Source organism: Gadus chalcogrammus, chromosome 1 (assembly GCF_026213295.1).
Source record: "Gadus chalcogrammus isolate NIFS_2021 chromosome 1, NIFS_Gcha_1.0, whole genome shotgun sequence".
In the NCBI taxonomy this organism is placed as follows: Eukaryota; Metazoa; Chordata; class Actinopteri; order Gadiformes; family Gadidae; genus Gadus; species Gadus chalcogrammus.
Genome location: NC_079412.1, coordinates 12274817 through 12299346, shown reverse-complemented (window position 1 = coordinate 12299346; position 24530 = coordinate 12274817). Strand labels below are relative to the sequence as shown.

The 24530-nt window shown below is 45.5% G+C and overlaps 1 protein-coding gene across 1 annotated transcript in view; it reads left to right on the top strand.

The window, feature by feature from the left end:
* The window catches only part of samd10b (sterile alpha motif domain containing 10b), a 46407-nt gene extending 22623 nt beyond the window's left edge, over positions 1 to 23784 (top strand). Inside the window, exons 2-5 of the mRNA XM_056601208.1 lie at positions 705 to 898; positions 11880 to 12048; positions 17031 to 17171; positions 23647 to 23784. Of these exons, the coding sequence (XP_056457183.1) occupies positions 705 to 898; positions 11880 to 12048; positions 17031 to 17171; positions 23647 to 23669 (527 nt within the window). The 3' untranslated portion in view covers positions 23670 to 23784. The remainder of the gene's footprint in view (positions 1 to 704; positions 899 to 11879; positions 12049 to 17030; positions 17172 to 23646) is intronic.
* Positions 23785 to 24530: the final 746 nt, after the last annotated feature.

The following is a 24530-nucleotide window of genomic DNA, read 5'->3' as shown; positions in this document are numbered from 1 at the left end:
TCTCTAGAGCAGCTGTCTAATGGTGTACCCAACCCTGCGATTGTTGGTTGTTTAATCAGAGTGGGCACACAAAGCTGCTCCTCTGGAGCGAACACACCACGCTGGGCTCTCACAGGATTATCAGTCGATTACGGCTGCTCTTTCTGACGTTCCCTTCAAAGATTGAGCACTCAATACAAGGCCGCAAAATGTCTATTTACTATTTATTTTGTTGCTAGTCACACGCACACTTTCATCACAAATGACTTACAGTGACCTTATTTTAGATACAGTCCAAGGGCAGGAGCAGGTAAAGAGCAGGTAGGGCTGAGGGGTCTTGCACAAGGATGCCTGATAGACTGGAGAGGACATTGGGGTTCGAAGCAATGGTGCTGGAAGTCAAACTCTCTCTCTCTCTCTCTCTCTCTCTCTCTCTCTCTCTCTCTCTCTCTCTCTCTCTCTCTCTCTCTCTCTCTCTCTCCCCCTCTCTCCCTCTCTCTCTCTCTCTCTCTCTCTCTCTCTCTCTCTCTCTCTCTCTCTCTCTCTCTCTCTCTCTCTGTCAACATTTATCACTCCCTCCTTCTTTCCTTTTCTCTATTCCCTCTCCCTCTCCCTTTCTCTCCTTCTTCTGATCTGTTATTCTCTCTCTCTCTCTCTCCTCCTCTGCTTCCCCTCTCCCCTCCTATCTCTCATGTCTCCTCTTCCTCTTCTCTGTCCCCCCACAGCCGCGTCCAGCTTCAGTTTCTGCCGGGCCTCCCTGGACCACACAGTGTCCAGCGAGGAGCTGAGCTACCAGCTGCCCCGGCGGGCCGGCGGGGGCGGCAGCAGCCTGACCTGGCACGACGGCCGCGGCCAGCAGCAGGGGGCGCACACGCGCACAGTCAAGCTGCTGCAGCAGCCCGGCACTGAGGGCATCCAGGTATGGCCAGCGAGCAAAGACAAAAACACACACACATTCAACCATGAATGCACAGATCCATGCACACACACACACATGCACACAAACACAAACAGGGGATGCAAGACAGAGAGAGGGACTGAGAGATTGACTGTGAGAGGAAGTGAGGGAGAGACAGAGAGAGACAGAGTGTGAGAGAGAGACAGAGATAGACTTAGAGATAATGAGAGCGATACTGAGTGGCTGAGAAATGGGAGATGTGGGTCTTGTATAGAGCCATAGGCGTAGAGACGCACGTATTTGTTAACCTCAAATATGTGCGTAGAGACGCACATACTTGAACCTACACAGGTGTGTGTTATCACACCCACTTGTGTGTGTGTGATAACACACACACACACACCCGCACACACACACACACACACACACACACACACACACACACACACACACACACACACACACACACACACACACACACACACACACACACACACACACACACACACACACACACACAAATACACACATACACATACATACACACAGCACACACACAGACACTCACAGACAAACATGTGACATTAACTAATCACAAAGTGTGAAAGTACATCACCAGCCATATAGTACATGCTAGATGTAGCCTTAATTGGTTTGTCTTGTACCTCATGAATATGGCCATGTTGGATTCTACCACAAGATCTGCTGCTTATGTAACAGTGAACGAGCAAAAGAAACGTTATCTCAATGTCTGGGAAATAACATCTGTCGGAACAGCCTGCACAGCACATTCATGCGACAAAAGCAGCAGCGTATTCTAGTTTGCAGTGTGTTGAATGAGCTCCAGTTGGTGGTTTCTTGTTCAGAGGTCTCCGTAATGAACAGTGAATGAGGCGCCGGTCTGAACGCTGATTGGTTGATTCAGAGCGGTGGCGGCGGCGTGCTCAGTGGTGTGTCTACCCTTCTGTGTGCAGTGTAGTGTAGGGGATAGCATCGCAGTCTTCTCGCCTCGACACATTCTCTCACGCAATATGGGATCCCATCTGTGCTACCGTGTAGTGTGAGTCACAGCTAAGAGACACTACTGCAAAAGAGACAAGGTTTGCAGATGTCCGATGAAATGTATATAGGACAAGAATAATTTGTTAGAGGTCTAGGTTTTTCCTTTGAGTATAGAAAAGCTCAGAGCGGGCCAATTCAAAGAAATGTAACCGCTGTCTTTGAAAAATTGCGCTTCTGTGTTGCTAATTGCATTGGACTGAGTGAACTGTGGTATATAAGCATGACGGTGTCCGCTGTGCTACAACTGTAATCTAATATGGACAGGGGTTAGCTGTTTCCATGTAATTACGCAGGAATAATTAAGCTTCCATACCATGAGAACATGTTATGCTTGTGTTAATCATATGCTTGTGGCTTTGAGCAACAAGAATGTTTTTGCATTATTCAACAGTGTGTGTGTGCGTGTGTGTGTGTGTGTTTTTGTGTGTGTGTGTGTGTGTGTGTGTGTGTGTGTGTGTGTGTGTGTGTTGTGTGTGTGTGTGTGTGTGTGTGTGTGTGTGTGTGTGTGTGTGTGTGTGTATGCATGTTCATGCTTGAATGCGTGGGCTCTTGGGTTATATAGTATTCCATTATGCATATACCCTAATGTACATTGAAATAGCAGAAAAACATGTGTGTATGTGTGTGTCTGTGTGTGTGTGTGTGTGTCTTTTTGTATCTGACGTCAGGCTATGATTAAAGTTGTGACCTTTTCATATTATTTTCACTTAAAAAAAAGGCTAAACTATTCAATATTAAATGGGTTTACAGCTTGACATTTGTGTAGCAGAGAAACGATGTATGTGCCAACAGTAATATGCGGTTGCAAATTATTTATGCCGAATGCTCGTCAAAGGATAGGTTTTTACAAAAGAACAAGTTTGAATATTCTTGTGGACATTGTTGACACTCCAACAACAACCGAAAGTTTGGATGAGCTGTACTCCAGCTATAGTTGATTTAAAAACCTGTGTACTTTATTCAGGAGCATCCCCTGGGCTGAAGAGGAGACGCTAAGTGCCTTTGTTAATCAGCACAAATAGGAGCAGTACACGGTAAACATATCAACGTTTAATCACGGCTGAGCACATTTAATAAACAGACCTGCGCAGCGAATTAAAATGCCAAAGTGATCGTGAAACACTTATAGAGGGACAACTTGTTTAACACTTCCCTCACTGTGAAAGCTTTTGGGCTAAGGTGTTATGGGAGGACGAGTAGAGAGAGAGGGGAAATACTTGAGGAGGGTTGGCTGTCAACACTGCTCTCAGGCCCAGCTGACGTCCGGACCAACCGTGAATAACAGGAGAATTTTTTTATTATCTGCACACAGTATAAATTGTTGGCTGTCAAACCACCATCGTTAAATTAACACATTTTGTATAATTTCTAAATATTAAATCATTTTGGAGGTGGTTAATTATTATTTGGCAGCTGCGAGTTCAGCCAGATTTTAGGGATGGGCATTTCTGGCAAAAATACTATTCGATATTCGCTGAGAAGTATACGAATAATATTCGAAAATCGGTCAATCAAGAACCCCGCCCGCCCGCCCGCACGCACGCACGCACGCACGCACGCACGCACGCACGCACGCACGCACGCACGCACGCACGCACGCACGCACGCACGCACGCACCTCAATTACACACACACACAATGACACAGGGGGAGACTTTTATGATTTGTATGAAATCAATCTGTTTATTTCAACAACTGCGCCATCAATATTCAACATTAAAATTATTTCAACGTTGGCTTAGGCGGATAGGCCTACATGCGGCGAAAACAGATCGCTATTTATTTTACTGAACACGGCCTGCATGACGGTGAACTAGTCACGTCTTTTGCATATGGAAACTATGGCCAAAAGAATAACTTCACACGGTTTGTCTTTTTACAATTTATACGTTACCAGCATTCGTAGTGTTGATCAGCCAAAGACGTTGACGTCGCTTGGCAACCGAGGACGCTGGGGTTGATTAGTTACCAAACTACTTGCGGAGTGTTACGATATATATCGTAGGCCCATGCAAATGAACGGAGCGTTCATCAGCATTGAAAAGAGCCGTGTAATAAATAACGATAGGCACATTCATTATTCGATATTCTACGTGACTCCAACTATTCGACGATCGTTCCCCATCCCTACCAGATTTGTGTGTGTGTGCTTGTGTATGTGTTTGTGATTCTTTCTGGGTTGAGGAGGTACGGGATGAGAGGTTAGTGGAGTCTTATCTAGCGGTGAAGCAGCACTCTAAGCAGATGCTTTTTATGTCTGCGATAGGTCACTGTTTTTAGAGTTTCTCATTATAAATACACGGTATAAGACCTTTTCAATCGACATAAACAAATCTGTACACCGGACCAATATAGCATGAAGACATACTGTTATTTTTGTTATATTGTTATGCTATTTCTTGCAAGTTTTGAGGATTGAAGGCATTGGCATTAATGCTAATATATTTCATTGGATTATTTAGTTTTTCAAGGCTGTTGAAAATATTATCATCATGATCAGTCCAATGTATTTTGTGAGGATCAACCATTGTGAATCAATAGTGAACGTTGTCAAAGGAAGCACAGGTATCAGGTGATTCTTGCGGAAAGATGTGTTGAGCAGTATCTTTCCATATTTGTTATTCAATTACTGGTTCTTTTAGCCGCTTTCTATCTGTCTGTTTAGTTGAGATGACATCTGTCAAACACGTCAAATCATTCTAGGCAAAAACACGCATGTAGTCAGAAGCAGAGGCACAACCGAGATAAAGACTGACAGAGACAGATACAAAGAGAACGAGAGAGACACTGAGCAATACAGACAGAACAAAAAAGAGAAAAAGAACAAGAGCCTCATGCAAGGACCCTCGTGTCACTCAGGCAGATGGGCTTTAATCCCGAATAAATTTCAAATTTAATCCTGAATGGAAAAAATAAAAGGGCACCAGAATAGAATCTTAAAGTTTATTTTCATAAGGGACAAACTTTGATTGCAGTTCACAGACACTTTGTATTGCAACCATTCCCATTCCATCCTATCAGAAGTAAAGTCGCACCCTTGGGTAAGGCCTGAAGTCAGACAAAGTGTGCTGTGTGTATGCCAGCGTTCAGCAATGTGCTGCTCTGTCCTGGATGTGTTGGAGCCAGTAAGGTCAACCAGGAGAAGCTTCTGCTTCAAACTTCATATCCTCACCCTTCTCTCTCTCTCCTCCCCCTCCTCCCCCTCCTCCACCTCCTCTACCTCCACCTCTCCCCAATCTTCCTCCTCCTCCCCTTTCCCTTCCTCCTTCTCCTCCTCCTCTCCCTACTCCTCCCTCTTCCCCTCCTCCTCCCCTTTCCCTTCCTCCTTCTCCTCCTCCTCTCCCTACTCCTCCCTCTCCTCCTTCTCCCCCCTCTCCTCCCTCTCTAACAACATGTTCTCCTCTGAGACCCTGCCCTCCCATTCCACTGATCACAAGAAGTGTAGACACACCTGAGGGCAGCCAGAGGCAGAGGTGTGTGAAGCCGACCCAGACAGACAAGACAGTTGACATACAGACGTGGACACACACAAACGCGTGGGCACATGAATGCCAGTGCACACACACACACACACGCACACACACACACACACACACACACACACACATGCAAACACATAAATGCAAGTACAAACTCTCACACACACACACACACACACACACACACACACACACACACACACACACACACACACGCGCACACACACACACACACACACACACACACACACACACACACACACACACGCACACACACACACACACACACACACACACACACACTCAACCACATACACAAACACGCATACACAAACACACACAAGCAAGAAGAGACGCACACACACACACATACCCACAGAAGAACCCACAGATATGTTGACGGACACAAACGCATGCTCAAGCAGATGCATGCACATACACACATAATACACACAGACATTTGTTCACCCTCATACACACATGCATATGACAGGTGAGCTAAGTGACAACATAGCTATTGGCAGAGACAGGAGGAGAGATGGGAGAGAGACGCTTTTAGGAGGTAAAAGTCAGGGTGGGGAGGAAGTAATCTGAAAGAGATGTGAAGGATTGCTTGTCCTACTGTAGGAGAACATGCAGGATGGCTTGTCCTACCATAGTAGAACATGAAGAAAATGCTTGTCCTACTGTAGGAGAACATGAAGGAGTGCTTTTCCTACTGTAGTAGAACGTGAAGGATTTCCTGTCCTACTTTAGTAGAACATGAAGGAGTGCTTGTCCTACTGTAGTAGAACATGAAGGAGTGCTTGTCCTACTGTAGAAGAACATGAAGGAGTGCTTTTCCTACTGTAGGAGAACGTGAAGGATTTCTTGTCCTACTTTAGTAGAACATAAAGGATGGCTTGTCCTACTGTAGGAGAACATGAAGGAGTGCGTCCTACTGTAGGAGAACGTGAAGGATTTCTTGTCCTACTGTAGGAGAGCATTTAGTAGAACGTAAAGGATGGCTTGTCCTGCAGTAGGAGAACATGAAGGATGACTTGTCCTACTGTGGGAGAACATAAAGGAAATAGAGAGTTAAGCGTCTGTTAAGGTTCAGATGGAACCACTTAAAGGGAGGCAGGGAGAGAAACAAGGTGAGAGCTGTAGAGAATGAGCGAGAAATAGAGAGCCGAGAGGGTGAACAGAAAGTGAAAGTGAGAGTAGGGGTTTGAGTGTGTTAATGCCAATCCCATAACACTGGCATCACTGTTACATCGCCATCTGTTCCATGTCATGTGTGTTCGCAATCACGGACACACACACACACACACACACACACACACACACGTCAACACACAGAGAAAAACAGATTTTTTTCCTCTGCTAATTGGTGCAGCATCTTTGATCAACGGCAGGAAGGGAGAAGGGGAGGGCTATGGAAGAGAGGTCTTATCGGTCACAGAGGGTGAATTTTAAGAAGCCCCCCCCCCCTGCTCTGTGAACCTCTACTAATCCCTGATTCAGCTCCACAGAGGGAAGGAGCAGGTATACACACAACACACACACACACACCCACACACAGATACTTGGAAGTTTTGAAAAATGTTCAAGGTTGTGTTTCCGCAGTGAGGGAGAAGACAATTTGAATGAGTGAGTCGGAGAGAATAGGTATGCTGGAGGGACACTTTCACGAACTCTTTGGATTATGCTATTGAGGCTGTTTTGGAAAAAATGTCCAGAACTATGGACCCTAAAAATAAACAGCAGAGAGTAACGTCATATTTGTAATACTTTTTATTGGGGAGTGTATTGGGAGATATGGGTGTACCGGCTCGAAGATCCTTCACTAAAGTCGGGCATTTCCCGTCCTATCTTTATCTACGGATCCACTGAAGAGTCAAAGCTACAACATGTCAGCAGTAAATTGCCCTCCTTCTCCAAGCATGCTGTATCAGCATGCGGTAAATTATAAATAACTAAATATTTACTGTTGCGATTTTTCCAAACATCAGCCTAGACCATCTATATTCAGCGCATTGAGGTTGGGACTTGAATGGCGGCCTCACATCACTCTAGGACCCAGACTCTATTAATTAACTAATAACCCATCCTAACTCTTTAATGAGGTATCATTGTTGACCAGGACCTCGCCACATCCTAAACACAAAAGATACTGCCTTGGTATTACGAGAATTAAATCACTTCCCCGTCAAACTTCATGCTGGCCTTAGCTACAGACGGCCAAGAGGCGGCGTGGTCCTGACATATGAGTGAGCACCCCCTGGTGGACAGCTGTGGGTCTTCGGGGGCGGGGGAGTGGGCCGGGGGCATCGGTGAAGCGTGAACCAGGAGAGCAGGGAGCTGGCCAGAGGAGATAGAGGCTGATGGATGGTCACGGGACGGGGCGAGAAGAAGAAGGAGGGGCGAGGGAGAGATGGAAAGATGAGGAGGGAGTCATCGTTCTATTTCCCTTCTGTCTGGCTTCTTGATGATGAAGCCCATTACTCACACAGAAATGTGAGCCGGCGTCAAATTAGAGCCCTCCCCCGTCCCCCGTCCACCTTCCTCTCTCACACACACACACACACACACACGCATGCACGCACGCCCGCACACGCATGCACGCACGCCCACACACACACACACACACACACACACACACACACACACACACACACACACACACACACACACACACACACACACACACACACACACACACACACACACACATCATTCTGAAGAATCTGTCTGTAAGTCTGTCTGTATGTCTGTCTGGTACCCTAACTTGACAACCGGCTGCCTCGCTATCTTCCTGTCTGTCTGTCTCTCTGCCTGTCCCTCTGTCTCTGTCGACTTGTCTATTTCTGTCTGTCTCTCTGCCTGTCCCTCTGTCTCTGTCGACTTGTCTATTTCTGTCTGTTTTTCTGCCTGTCTCCCTGTCTCTCTGTCTGCCTCTCCATCTGCCTGTGTGTCTGTGTGTGTGTATATCTACGTGTCTGTCTGTCTGTCAATCGTTCTATCTCCATGTCTCTCTCTCTCTGTCTCTCTCTCTGCCTGGGTGTCTGCCTGTGTGTCTCCATCTCTCTGTCTTTGCCTCTCTCTCTTTCTCTCTCTTTCTCTCTCTCTCTCTGCCTTTCTGTTTCTCTCTCTCTCTCTCTCTCTCTCTCTCTCTCTCTCTCTCTCTCTCTCTCTCTCTCTCTCTCTCTCTCTCTCTCTCTCTCTCTCTCTCTCTCTCTGTATCTCTCTGTCTGTCTGTCAGCCTGTCTGTCTGTATCTCTGTGTCTGTGTCTTTATCTACCTGTCTGTTGTTATCTTTCTCTCTGTGTCTGTCAGCCTGTCTGTCTGTATCTCTCTCTGAGTCTCTTTCTGTCTGTCTGTCTGTCTGTCTGTCTGTCTGTCTGTCTGTCTGTCTGTCTGTCTGTCTGTCTGTCTGTCTGTCTGTCTGTCTGTCTGTATGTCTGTCTGTCTGTCTGTCTGTCTGTCTGTCTGTCTGTCTGTCTGTCTGTCTGTCTGTCTGTCTGTCTGTATCTCTCTGTCTGCCTGTCAGCCAGCCTGTCTGTCTGTATCTCTGTGTCTGTGTCTATCTGCCTGTCTGTTGTTATCTCTCTCTCTGCCTGTCGGTCAGCCTGTCTGTCTGTATCTCTCTCTCTGTCTCTCTGTCAGCCTGTCTGTCTGTATCTCCCTGTCTGCGTTGCTGTTTTCCTCCCACTCCCCCGGGGCGGTTCCGTTCTGCAGCACCCGTCCTCCTAACCTTTCTCTCCTCAGCCCCTTCATCCCCCGGCTGCGTATCCTAATCACAGACGGATTTATGTGCATCAATACGAGCGGCGCCGTGGCGGGCGATAGAGACGGCGTGCAGCCCCCGTTTCACCGCAGATTGAGATAATAGCCATCCTCAAATGCCTGACACACTCAGTCATCTCAAAGACAGGGCTTTCTCCACACCTCTCCGCCTCAATCTTAATTAACAACGAGGAGTGCAGTGAATTTGGGGTTATTAAACTGGCTTCAGTGCTCCATTGTGCAGCGATAGATCTCAGGGCGTAATTATGGTGTCCAGTGAAAACAGTCAAACGGAGGTCTTTAAAGTGGAAGGGGCTCAGTTAGTGGAGCATTGTAATAGAGGTGTCAGGCTACAAACTATATGCACAGAGACCGAATGACAGGGGGGGAAAGATACCAATGTGGTCACAAGTCTTTTAAACCACTGAACCATGATGTAGCACCTTGCCTTTGAAACGCTTGTGTGATTTTGATTGTTTTGTGACAACGTTAACGTTTAGTCATTTAGTAGGACATTTTAAGAGACTTCAGAGTGGGAACATTTAGAGCAGGGGTGCCCAACCAGTCGATCGCGGTCTACCAGTAGATCGCCGACAGATCCCAAGTCGATCGCGAGGGGTGAAGAAAAAAAAAAAAAAATTTTTTTTTTTTTTTTTTTTTTTTTAATAAAATTAAATTGCGCGGGCCATATACGTGCGGTAGCGCATGTGCTGTTAACAGCAGTTGAAAGCCGTCAACAGTAGTTACACACTCCTAAACGTTGGCATGGCTGAGGGGAAACAAGCTACGACCTACCATTTTCACCCTGAGCGGGAGGAAGATTATTGATTATCGTTGAGAAGGTGCCGTGCGCAGACGGAATGAAACCCCCACTGAAGTCCGTAGGTTCACGATACAACCCCCCCCCCCAACCCCCCCCCCCCTCCCGTCAACAATTGTTCTCTACCCCCCCCCCCCCCGGTTGAAGGTAGGTTTGCCGGTAGATCTCGGGAGGTTGGCTACTTGAAAAGTAGATCTTGGGTCAAAAAAGGTTGGGCACCCCTGATTTAGAGCATACAATCAAAATTGGAGTAAATGCACAAAGTTCAAGTGCTGCTCGACCACATTTGCAGCCTCTCTTGGCTGCAGAGAAGCCACAGGAAGCTGCAAGACACGCTTTTTTTGGTAGTTGTGTATAAAAGTGAGTTATCTCAACTAAGAAGGAAGCTACAGAGAATCTAGACCAAGGGTTGCATGAGAGGAGGAGTGCTGTGTTCTTTGCATCTAATAATCGGTGGGTGAACCTGACATCTTTATAAACTCCTTCGCACCGCGATGCAGACTCATTCTGTTCCTTTGAAGTGTGAGTTCTGTTGTGCGTGTGTGATCAAAGACGAGGGGAAGTGGTGAAGAGGAACCTTAGAGAGAGAGCGAGAGAGTGAGAAGGAGAAAGAGACAGAGATAAACATATGGAGACGGCCATATGCATTCTTGACTGCTTGAAGGTATTGACCTGGAAGGAATAGAGTCTTGCAGAATTGCATGCATGTACACTGTCACATATACACAAACACACAAACACACATGCACGCACGCATTCACACACAGACACACTCAGGTATACAATGCACAACAGGACAGGGACACATTTTAATGATTATAGAAAGAACAGAAGGTCAAGTCAACTAGAACAAGTGAAATGAAGTAGAAGTCATCGATATACAAAAATAGAGCAGAACAGAATTATTCTGCAAAACATTTCTTTGCAGAAACATTTAAGACTACTGATGGACTGAACTGATTAGCAGCCGGATGCATTGTTCCCTTTGGATTTAATTGTCACATTGAGTAAAGTATAGGGTAAAAAACACACTGAGCCAGTGGAAATTACAGATTCCCTTTTTATATCTATAAATTGGGGTTGAGAGGTGAAGAACAACAGCTTTTATTTCGTCTTTGCCTGTATGCTTTTGCACTTCTTGTACTCTTTAAATACAGTTTGTAATTATTATTATTATATTATAGTAGTTATTTATCTTCTTCCCTGTTGTTGTATTTTTTACCTTGAAAACTTTGAAGTTTAATTTATATGCAATGTAAGATACAATGTAAATTACATTTAATTCAGTATTCAATTCATTAATGATTTAAATTTCTACATCGCTACTTTTTTGCAGAGTGAATGAACAGCACTCGAGGAAGATGTTTTTTTAATAAATCATAATTGGTTAGAATCTATCATCCAAGGCCGTTTGACATTTAGAGGAAAGTGTGTATAAGTAATAAATTCAAATCAATTAAAATATGATTATGTGTTAAACAACCATACATCAACGTATCTCACGAATTTACTAATGCATTCTTTCTGTGTCACACATGAACACACACATACATACATACATACCCAGAATAACGTGCACGAATACACAAAGACACTTTCTCTCTCGCTCTCACTCTCTCTCTCTCTCCCTCCCTCATGCTTGCAATCCTTGTGCTGCAGAATTAACTCCTCCATTTTTCCTGTGTGTGTGTGTGTGTGTGTGCGTGCGCGTGCCTGTGTGTGTGTGTGTGTGTGTGTATGCGTGCGTGTGTGCACGCGTGCCTGTGTGTGTGTGTAAGCGCGCCTGCGTGCGTTCGTGTGTGTGTGTGTGTGCATGTGTGCGTGCATGTCTATGTTTGTGTGTGTGTGTGTGTGTGTGTGCGTACGTCTCCAGCTGCGTCCAGGCGAGGCCTTCACCGTGTACCACACCAGCCCCACGCTGTCCTGCCTCTCCAAGCCTGTGGTGCTGTGGACCCAGCAGGACGTGTGCAAGTGGCTGAAGAAGAACTGTCCCCACAACTACCTGACCTACGTCGAGGCCTTCGCCCACCACGCCATCACAGGTAGAGTGCAACGCACAGGATATATACCCACACGCACGCACACACGCACGCACGCGGAAATACACACAAACACACACAGAAGACAAATGGAGTGTGTTCTGCAGCACAAGGGTGAACTGCGAGCAATAGAGAGAGAGAGCGGGAGAAAGCTTTTGTGTGTATTTGTTGGTGTATTTTTATGTGAGTGTGTATGTGTGTATGTGAATGTACAAACACACTTGTGCACACTCACACCGGTCATACACAAAAAAAACACATTGGTGCATCTCATTAAAATACATGGATGATCTGCCAAAACCCTGAGGTGCTTATTTGTGAAGCGACAACATATTGTGTTAGAACTCTACCGGTCAATCAACGCTGTGCGTCTGCAATTCCTACCTCCAGGAGGAAGGCTGAGCCATGGAAGGCGTGTCAAGTCTCTTTCCACTTTGTTTTATTTGTACAGCCATTGATTGTTTCCAAAGCTGAGTTTATTTATTTTTTGCTGAAAAAAAAAGGTTTGCGCAAAAAAATCTTCTTGAGTGCGATTTAGACGTTTGTGTGGAAAAATGAAAATGTTTTGTGTTCTTTTGAAGGGAAAAGAGAGAAAGTGCTGCTTGCACAGTGGTCGCTTGCTGAGATCTTAGTCAGGGTATTGTTAGTACACCACAATGTCCTGAGACAACGTGTGTACACAAATAGACACAGTACTCAGTCTGTCTCTTCCTGTTCCTTCAATGTTCTCTCTCTCTCTCTCTCTCTCTCTCTCTCTCTCTCTCTCTCTCTCTCTCTCTCTCTCTCTCTGTCTCTATAAAATAAAGCAGACAGTAATTTGGCTATGTGTCCAGTCCCCACTCACCTCTACTCATGGGCATACACACAGAACCTCTGAGTCTGTATCAAGGTTATAGAGTACACAATCATTAGGAGAGATTATCCTAGACAGTTCATTTTCGAATATCATGATTTCATTTAGAAAGAGAGCGAGAGACAGAGAGAGAGCTAGCTTTGGAGGGAAACACACAAACCATTCTGTTTATGTATTCAATTACTGATAAACATACCCATTTCCATTTCTTAAATGGTCATTAGCTCTTTGTGTCTGTATGTGTTGGTGGGAGTGTGTACGTGTGTGTGAGGTCAGAGACGAAAGATACTAAAGGACAGATCGAGAGTAATACTGTAAAATATAAAATGTAATTACATCATGGTTAGAGGCGCCCAAGCCCTGACCTGCTTCTAACAGTAATGTTCCTACTACTAAAATGTGTTCACCACTTAGATGTATTCACTCCGAAAAGCATTAAAAACCCTTTATGAAATGGATAGTTCCGTTCCTTGATTTTGATTGGCTCAAAGCTTGGAAAATACTCACGCACACCTGTGACCTTATAACAATTCATTTTTAGTATATGTGTGCCGCCAATCTCAGTAGTATCCTAGCCTGTGTTGCCTGGCAACTGTTTTGCTGTCTTAAGCAACTATACTGCTGGCTGAAGAATGATGATATGTTTTCAAGAAATGATCGCATTTTATGCTGCTGTGTTTTTAATTCTCACGTTGTGCCTAACAAAGGCCCCTAGCTGTTTCTAAATCACCGTAAACAACTGCCTCTCGTGGCTTATTAGTTATACTGTAAGTCTACAACTACAACAACATCCCATAGTAACCGGGCAGGACAGACAGAACATTTTCAAGTTCGGATTTAGTTCAGCTGTGATGAAGTAGCTGCGTGATAGAAACCAGCCCCAGTGGGACGGCAAGGCATTAAGGTCAGATTCCCAGCAACCTCGCAGTACCCCGCAGGCCTCCCATTGGAGGGCGAGAACGTCGATACCTTCTCAGCACAGACGTATTCATGCCCACGTCTCCCAGCCGCTTTCTCTAGCAAGAGTGTTTCCCATCGATATCACAATAGACTACTGATCGTTGTTCTGTGCTTTGTTGCAACCAGGCCAGCAAAACTGCTGTTAAACAAGTATCCAATACATAATTACTGTATCGCTGTTGTGTGTCAGTGTGAACTCCAATCGATCAAATGACCCATCTGTCGGCAGGTTTAATTGCGATAGGCAATTTCTTGTTTTTATTATTTACACGATGGTGCATAAAGAACGCCTTGAGAGATGCAATGAATGGCATTAGCCTCCTATCAAAGGCTTCTCACAAAGCCTCTTTCATTTTTCCAGAGGAACCCCCCTGCCCCAACCTCTCCTCCAAATGGCTTTGGATCTTTTTTAAAGGATCATTATCATTACGACCAGGACAGCAATAGCAACCATTTTGCCTGCAGAAAACATTTGAAAAGCAATTATTTTGGAGCTAAATTGAGAGAGAGGTCATATCAAACAGGCCCTTTTTGTGTTTTTTAGCTCTTCTTTTTTTTCTATCTTTTTTTCCACTGTTATTTCCCTTTTTTCACCGCACTGATATTCTGCAGGCAATTATTAAGAGCTAGGTTATGTCTGCCTGAGGGGAATTGATTCAAGCACCATCTGCTTTTCCCCGGTCTGGAAACATGCGAAGAGCGAGGACAGTGGTTTTCTGGGGCATTCTCTCACTGCCCCTGGGATAGCTGGACACAGCGGGGCCACAGGAGAGAAGGGTGTGTGTGTTTGTGTGTGTGTGTGTGTGTGTGTGTGTGTGTGTGTGTGTGTGTGTGTGTGTGTGTGTGTGTACACACACACACACACTCACAGACAGAGACAGAAGGCAAAGATGGATCCATTATTTGTTACTAAGGCTAACTGGTTTATCTCGCCCTTTCAGGACTGCAGAGCAGGTACTCAGGGTCCGCCTTGTTCCACTTCATCTGGTTACACCGGAGCGCTGGTCCCCTCCGTCATGCTGTCCTCCTTTGGTCCACTTAGAGTCCATCAGGGCCGCAGCACACTGCAATCAGAACTCCCACACGTTCTGAACACAGTGATTCACAGTGGAGGATTTCTGAGTTTTGGATTTTATTACGTCAGGGTTACATGCCACCATTCTGGACAGATATTTTGTCCTGACCAGCAAAACTAGAACGCAAGATAAACAAGGTCGGCATTTTATGAACATGACAACATTTATCCCCGGGGATCTCCGGAAAGCACTTCCCTTTCCTGTGGCCAGATGTGTTCAAACACGTCTCTGCGTGTTTAAATCTCTGCGTGCCATCCATCCGATTTGAGTGCATTTTCTCTCAGAGCCAGGATGAGCTATGAAGTGCATTTTTCTGCTTGGATTTAGCCCTGTCTACACAATGGGAGACAACGGATCAATCTATAGCATTAAGGGTTGGACACCACCAGTCACATGACATTGAAGCACACTCTCCTTATTGAGGACATTTACATGTCATTTTCATAGGCTGGTGGATGAAGAGAGGCAGGACCGTCGTGTTATCATCTGTACAGTGTTTCTCTTTCAACCCACTCTATCTATCTCATCACGTCCTGTATTCTTCATGTTTATCTGCAATTTTTATTCAAACAATGTAATCATTTACAGAATCTGTTGTTTGTGAAGGAGGTGACACGATTTGATACTATGGATAGCTAGATAGCAAGGTTTGATAGATAGTGTAGATAGATTGATTGATAGACGGTATAGATAGATACGATAGTACCATATATAGATAGAAAGATAGATGTATACTGTAAATAGATAGATTGATGGATACATAGACTGAGGAAGGAAAAATTAACGAGAAAGAAAGACAGACATAAAGAACGGAGGTATTGAGACAGGAAATGGGAATGGATGGACTGATTTGGAAAGTGAACAGCATGAGTAATGACTCTAATTAGGGTTTAGCGTTCACACATGGTAGCTGCACAAATGATGGATACTCTTTTTTCCCAACACAGAAATAAGTGTGTATGTGTGTGTGTGTGTGTGTGTGTGTGTGTGTGTGTGTGTGTGTGTGTGTGTGTGTGTGTGTGTGTGTGTGTGTGTGTGTGTGTGTGTGTGTTTTTGTGTGTGTGTGTGTGTGTGTGTGTGTGTGTGTGTGTGTGTGTGTGTGTGTGTGTGTGTGTGTGTGTGTGTGTGTGTGTGTGTGTGTGTGTGTGTGCGTATGTATTTGTGTGTGTTTTAGGGAAATATGCTTATATTTTTGGGAAAGTGTTTGTGTGTGTGTATATGCCCGCGTGTGTGTGTGTGTGTGTGTGTGTGTGTGTGTGTGTGTGTGTGTGTGTGTGTGTGTGTGTGTGTGTGTGTGTGTGTGTGTGCATATGCCCGCATGTGTGTGCGGGTAGGTGTGTGTGTGTGTGTGTGTGTGTGCGTGTATGTGTGTGTGTGTGTGTGTGTGTGTGTGTGTGTGTGTGTGTGTGTGTGTGTGTGTGTGTGTGTGTGTGTGTGTGTGCGTGCATGTCTGTGTGTATGTGTGCTTGATTCTGCATACTGCTGTAAAAGGGCTAATATTTACTGTGGGTAATGGCATGTTAAATATGCATGTCCCTGGGGTTTACCACCTAATGTTGCCATAAAGATGAAGCCCAGTTAACAGACAGTCTCACCCATCCTTCCAGTGCCAGTACATTGACTCCCATATGGCCGCAGGGCTGCACTTAACCCTAGTCTGTAAATTAAGTTAACGTGCAGACTACAGCATTCGCGTTGCAAACAACACACACTCACACACACACACACACACACACACACACACACACACACACACACACACACACACACACACACACACACACACACGTACAAACGCTGACACAAACAAGCACATACATATACACAGACAGATATACACAGATACAAGCAAACACACACACACACACACACCACAACACTTTTACGTGGCAGATACATACACACACACACACACACACATCCATGCGTGGACACATTTACATACCCACAATCAGACAGACACGCACATGCAGGGAGACATCTGCATCGCACAGCTTTCCTTTTTTTTTTTTTTTTTGGGTTGTACAGAGCACACATAATAACCTGACCTTCATGCGTCCCACTCCCTCTGCCCTTGTTGTCTGTGCCGCCTCCAGGCCGGGCGCTGCTGCGTCTGAACGGGGAGAAGCTGGAGCGGATGGGCATCGTGCAGGAGGGCCTGAGGCAGGAGGTGCTGCAGCAGGTCCTGCAGCTGCAGGTGCGGGAGGAAGTGCGGAACCTTCAGCTCCTCAGCAGAAGTAAGCTAACGGTTAGCAGTAGTAAGCTAACGGGCTAATGGTTCACTGACGAACTGGTGAACTAGCGGTTAACAGAAGTGAGCTAGCGGTTCACAGAAGTGAGCTAGCTGTAAGCTAGCGGTTCACATTTAGTCTGATGCATAATGTATAAAAAAAAATATTTTATCGTGTTTTACGTCTGTGAGTGTGTTTGTATCCGTGTACAAAATGTTTGTGCGTGTCTGCATGTGGGTGTATATGCGTGTGGGTGTTTCTAACAAATTGTGAAAGGAGTTAAACAACAGCCAGATAGATAGAATATTAACTTGTAAATGCACAAGAGACAACAGATCTCAACCTAGGCAGCCCTTTTCATGTTTATATGTCAACCAGACAACCAGACAGCCAGACAGCCTGAGAGAGACAGTAGAGGCTAATACCATTGTACACACGCTGTCCTCGAATACCCTGGCTCACAATTATTGGCATAGCGCAAGAGGAAAATGACTGTAATGCACTGGTTTTTATTTGAGTTGGGATAATTGGTGGGTGGCTTAATGACATGGGCCGGGACTGGACATCAAAGTACATCTGTTGGTCGCTGTTTGTGTGCGCGAGTATGTTTGATTATGTGTGTGCATTTGTGCATTTGTGTGTGTTTGTGTGTTGTCAGGGTTTTCGTTTACATGCAACACTGCCTCCAGGCTGATTGATGTGACATATAAAGACTCATTTTAAGCCACCCTTGATAACCCAGCCACGTCGTTGGCTACTGACCTGGATTATGCTGTTGGGCTGGCTCTCTGCTCCCTCCCTGGGTGTCTCGGTGTGTGACGGTTCTCTTCCAGTAACATGTTTCATTTAGTTCAGGAACGCTGCAGCCCTTAACTATGAAATTATCCCCACTCCTCCTCCCCTTGTTGCATTCATTAAAGTGCCGAAGGTATTATTAGACTCTTGCATTAAATATAATTTGTGATGACTTAACAATAACATTGCATGCACTTTAGGGAATAGAGGTTTGATGGGTGTTGTTTTGCCTCTAATTACATTTTTGGATTCTTGTTATTGTTTTTATCGACAGTGCCACAATATTCGGTCTGGGATAACATCCAGTCGCTCCATAGACAATAACAATCAACCTGCTGCAACACAACATATTATAATGGTTTCCAGAATCATTATTGTTATTGTTTTCCAAACATAACCCTTGCCATACATACATTTATATTTGCACACACACAAACGCATACACACGTCACACACACACACACACACACACCACACACACACACACACACACACACACACACACACACACACACACGCACAAGCGCACACACACGCACACACGCACGCACACGTGAACACAAGCCTGCATGTCTTGTTCATGGTGGAACCACTAACCCAACAACCAGAGGGAAATAACGTATTGGAGAAAATGCACCTCACCACCCAGACAGGAGATTCAAGGTCCCGTGAGGCAGCAGCGCCACCCACTGACACTCCCTAACACCCGCTGTCAAACATCGATCTCAGTGGGAAGATCATTATAATAACAGGACTGAACAGGGTCAATTAAAGGCATTTGTGAATGGTTACATTTGCGGTTGAGACACACTACTCATAATGACAGAATAGTGCAGACGTAATGTGTTGGTTAAACAAGCCTCAGCACGAGCTACGCCACCCCCTTGATCTACGCCGTCTGATCGGTTGGCTTCATAGAACACCTAGGTTTCACCTGAGGCTCACCTGAGGTTTATTTGAGATGGGGGGTGGGGTTTATCGTAAGATCAGATAATGTAGGTAAAGTCGTTTAACACCGAGATGCTATTAGGAAGTGGTGTTTGGTTATGTGATGACAGGTGTATCTGTGTGATCTATTTGGTTTGGTTATGTGATGACAGCTGAAGGTTGGGGCGGGTGTGAGGTGTTTGGGGAAGAGAGGTGCTTGGACAACGCTGTGCTACAGAGGAAGGAATGGTTTGGGTGGTGCAGGAGAGAGTTGATGGTAGAGAGGCAGAAAGCTGACGAAATCTCTACATGTTCTCTTATTTAAGAGGCAAATCACAACCTATCGTTAACAGAAGCCCAAAACCATGTGATTGCTCACAGCCCATTTATGCTGCGATCCCATGATAATTACGAAGGAGATGATAATTACGATAAAAGAGACACGCATGCACAAAGAGAGTAATAACACACACACATAGAAATCCACTGCTTTTATTCTCTGAATCTCTTCCCCATACAATTCTGTGAAGGCTCATGAGTGAGATTCAGAGTAGAGCCTCTATAGCCTGTTTGCTGTGTAATGGAAACTTTTACACCAGATCTACACCAGCCCAGCTGGTCTCTCCTTCTTCTTCTTCTTCTTCTTCTTCTTCTTCTTCTTCTTCTTCTTCTTCTTCTTCTTCTTCTTCTTCTTCTTCTTCTTCTTCTTCTTCTTCTTCTTCTTCTTCTTCTTCTTCTTCTTCTTCTTCTTCTTCTTCTTCTTCTTCTTCTTCTTCTTCTTCTTCTTCTTCTTCTTCTTCTTCTTCCTGGTTTCTAGTCCTATCCCCCCCACACACACATTCCTCTACTGCCATATCACTGAAGCGAATTACTGGAAGGAATCACAAGTGGAATTGAGTTATTAAGAGAGGGTTGTTGCTGGCTGCGAGAGTTCTCTACAAACAAAACAGATAATGGAGCGGGAACATCACAAGGTTAATGAGCACAGATGGACGCTGGAGCCATGGCTCGCGGTAATATCACTCCTCCAGCCGTCATTAGGTTCTGGCTCCCCGGACTCGCCCTCTGCTCCGCTCAAATCAGCCCAGGGTGAGCTTCCTTCTGCACTGTAATTGCAATTCACACCCAACAAGGAATCCAATTACTTTCGTTGCAGATTGTTTGGGACAAAGTTTCTCCCTGCACAGTCATTAGGCTGGGTAATGAGAATACGGTTGGTAAACAGTTGCGGTTTTGATGTGTGCGTGTGTGTGCGTGTGTGTGCGTGTGTGTGTGTGTGTGTGTGTGTGTGTGTGTGTGTGTGTGTGTGTGTGTGTGTGTGTGTGTGTGTGTGTGTGTGTGTGTGTGTGTGTGTGTGTGTGTGTGTGTGTGTGTGTGTGTGCATGTGTGCGTGCGTGCGTGCAAGTGTGTTTGTAGTATGAGATGGAGTTATATGTAGAGTCAGCAATGTGGGATGCGGGATACACGCAAATCAGAAGAACAGAGAATGCTCAAATCAAAGAGCCCAACAGCCTTCGGTAAAGATGGAAAAAGAAGGAGCAAGAAATGAAAGAAAGTAAGGAAGATTCTCATTATCTGAGTCTTCAATAGGAATCCATGAGACTTTCTGTGCTAGTGTAGCCTCCCCAAGCCTGCCTAAATCCAGCAAGATAACCTCCGGTTTCGCCTAAAGCTATTACCCTCGAACCCTCCCGACACAGGCAGCTTGGCTCCCAACAATACGCAGTCGGCCAATCAGCAAACCCGAACGAGTGATGATGACGACACGGGATGCTTTGAAGAATTCTTAATGAATTTAACATTATTTAAACTATAATTCAACGGGATTGAAAGGGCTCGCTTCAGCTCATACAAATGGCTGCAAATCAAGGTCGACTGACCACGCCCCTCAACACACACCGCAAACGGAAGGCTTGACAGGCCTAGTCCCAGAAGTCAGACATGATGCCAATGAAGTTGCTGGAGGTGGGGATCTGTAAGCGTTTGATTTGGCGAACAGAACCTCGGCCAGCAGTAAGAACTGTAAAAGTGTCTGTTAAGTTTTCAAAACCAAACCTGGCCACTAGACTGGCCACTGTATAAATTCCAATCCCCCACAAAATCCCATCTGACAGCGTCATCCACTCATGCAAATTTGTTTTCTTCAGTAAAATATCACTGGGAAAAAAAACAAGGAAACATCCCAAACTCTGCCCTCTGCAGTTTATGCAATGACATTGTAGGACTGCTTGATATGTGATTCTTACAGACCAACTGAGTGAAGTGAATATGGCTTGTCCCCCACAAGTTCTCTCTGGAGCTGTGTGGTCCCAGCAGGCCGTTCTGCAACATCTGGCCTTCTCATGGGGTAGCTGCCCATTCCCCTCTGTCAGTAGGGCTTTCTGACTGTTATCTGTCTCAATGGTAAGTTGCCCCCCCCCTCTGTCCTTCCAACACATCTGATCTCCTCCCAAATTGTGTGGATGTTGGTTTTCTGTGCGCAAACACGTTTGTGTGTGTGTGTGTGTGTGTGTGTGTGTGTGTGTGTGTGTGTGTGTGTGTGTGTGTGTGTGTGTGTGTGTGTGTGTGTGTGTGTGTGTGTGTGTGTGTGTGTCTGTGTAGCCATCTGTGCTTGTCTCCGGGGTCCCAGTGGTGATTAGCTGAAACTGGATGATAATGCCCACACTCACACATACACAAACTTGCGCCCGCGTGCGTGAGTGCACATAAAACAAACATCCATGAAAAACACACACTCACACTACCCCTTCAATTGAAAATATTAAAAAATATATTTAATAAAACGTTCAACAGACATTTTGTTGCTATGGCAGATCGTCGTGGTAACCTTGTGGTTTTGGAGTGGTCCTCTTATCTGTGTGCGTGTGTGTGTGTGTCTGTTTGTGTGGGTTTGCCCTTGTGGGGACTTCACAGAGAGTTCCTGGCGGTGTGTGTCTGCCAGCTGAACTGTAGCTTTGAATAAGAATGTGAACAAACTCGGAGCAGGCAGAGCAAAATAGTGAATCTTTATCTCGAACACAATTTGTTTTGCCTAGTCGCCGCGCACACCGTGTCTCTCGTACCCGCCTCTCTGCTATCCGCCTCCAACATCTCCTTCATCTCCCTCTTCTCATCTCCAATTTGACGATCCCATTGGGGAGCTGGTAAAAGAGGACATTTTTCAGGGGAGGACTTTTTTTCTCTTTTTTACACAATGCTCCATTTGAAATGTCTCACGGTGTCACTTAGATTCAGTTATTGTAATTTCGCTCCATGGCGCTTGTTTGTTGCATGTATTTGTCTGTATGTCTCTGTGTGGGTGTGTGCGTGTGTGTGTCTGTCTGTGTGTATGTGTGTGTGTTTATGTTTGTATATTTTTGTGTGTGTGAATATATGCATGTGACAAGTTATGCAAACACTGTATGTGCGTGTGTGTCAGTCTGTGTATGTATGTGTATGTGTGTGTGTGTGTGTGTGTGTGTGTGTGTGTGTGTGTGTGTGTGTGTGTGTGTGTGTGTGTGTGTGTGTGTGTGTGTGTGTGTGTGTGTTTATGAAGCACGTGACTCATTCCCAGCTATCAGTAGTGGAGGGCTTAGTGTTTAAATGCCAGCGATGTGAGAAGCAGTGGTGGCAGCGTCCTACTGTCTCCCGGTGTCGTTTCAGGACAGGACAAATGGCTTGTTGTCAGGGAAACCACCTGGCCACATCTGCTGCTGGCTGAGAGGGAGGCAGATAATACCGCGGGCGAGGCAGAGGCCAGGTGTTGCTGCGTGTGGCTCGCGTCTAACGTGTCAGTTAGTTAAATCTTGAATGATCGGCTCCTTGACGGGGGTGGTGGTATGGGGGGGGATTGTTATTCAGACCATATGTGTCAGGCGATCTTAGCCTCCGTCTGTCGCTCGGCGGAGACAGCTCTGCGTAGCGTGACAATCAGGACTGTTGTCTCATCTAATAGCCGTCGTTCTGCGCAGGGAGACGCCGTAAAGTGTCTACACTACAGCAGTGTGTATCTATTCTCGCATGTAAGAGTGCACTCGAAGGGCGGCAGTAGCTCAGGAGGTAGAGCGGGTTGGCTGGTAACCTGAAGGTTGTTGGTTCGATCCCCGGCTCCTCCTAGCTGAGTGTCGAGGTGGCCTTGAGCAAGGCACCTAACCCTGACTGTTGGCTCCCGACGAGCTGGCTGTCGCCTTGCATGGTTGACTCCGCCGTCTGTGCGTGAATGGTGAATGTGAGGCAATACTGTAAAGCGCATTGAGTGGCCAATGGTTAGAAAAGCGCTATATAAATGCAGTCCATTTACATTTACATTCACGTTCATCCAATGTTGTGATGTCGTTAAGGGCACAATGCGTATTGCTTGGTGGGTCTTGCACATATTTTCCCCACAGTGTTAATTGCCGGCCCCATGGTATTCTCACTTACTGCTGAGGCGTTCACTTGTACTTTATTGTGGGGATTACTTGGGAAACAACTCATTTCCCTGAAGGGCCCTGGACCCATGCCTGTCCTTTGTAAAGTGAAGCTGAAAATAGGGGTTAAACAGAGGGCAGGGTGGATGTGTGCGTGAGTGTGTGTGTGTGTGTACACGCACGCATGTGTGTATGTGTATGTGTGTGTGTGTGTGCATATGTGCACGTCCGTGCCAGCGTGATAAATTAGGATATAGCCTCTGTGACTACCAGGCTTTTATCTATTCAAATCTTAATTATGTATTCCTCTCTCACTCTCTCTCTGTCATACTTTCTCACTGTCTCTCTCTCTCTCTCTCTCTTCTTCACAGCCTCCTTTGGAAACTTCTCTTAGCTCATCCCTTGATCCAGTTGGCAGCCCTCTTCCTCTCCTCTGCCACAGTACGGCTCCCAGAGTCTTGGAGGAGCTGTTGTGTGCAGATATGTGAGGGGAGAATCAATGCGTGAAAGGGGAGAGGACAAGTCTATAGACTTCATGCCAAGCAGACCAGAGGATTCTCATTCAACACGGCCAATCTACTTTAGAGACACAGAAAACAGAGACAAAGCCCTGTTTAGGGGTGGGGGTGGGGGGGGGGGTGCATTAACATAGCGATACAATGTAAGGTTCACATCCCCAGCGACAATACGAGCATATCACATTCCCAATCTTATCAGAGACAATACTTTTGTGTTTTTATCTCAGTTGCGATGGAGCTAACTGGTGACCCTGAAGTGATGCTGGTTGAATTCCCTACAGAGGCAAAAAGTCCAAGTTTTTTTTGGTTTGCTGCTAGATCTACAATAGGTCATTCTATGTGGTTTTATGTTACCTCTTAGAACCGTTAATACATGGAAATTTAGATGATTTGGACATGCGGTTTTATTAATCAAGGACAATTACATATCATACCACACCACGATTACATTTATTCCAGAAACTAGAAAAATAACACACAAAATACGGGGGGGGGGGGGGGGGGTTAGCTGTTGAAAAGCTCCTAATTTCCTTTGAATAATATTTTCATTGCAATTATCATCATTATCAATCATCAAGTCATCATTATTAGGTCCCTTAACATTAACCTCTCAGGACTTTCATTTTTGAATATGCATCACTTTGTCCATTGTTAAATAAAACAAATATATAATAAAACACAACAGTGCTCATTGGTCACAGCACTCAGATATCTTCTATGTATATTGGATGACCTGC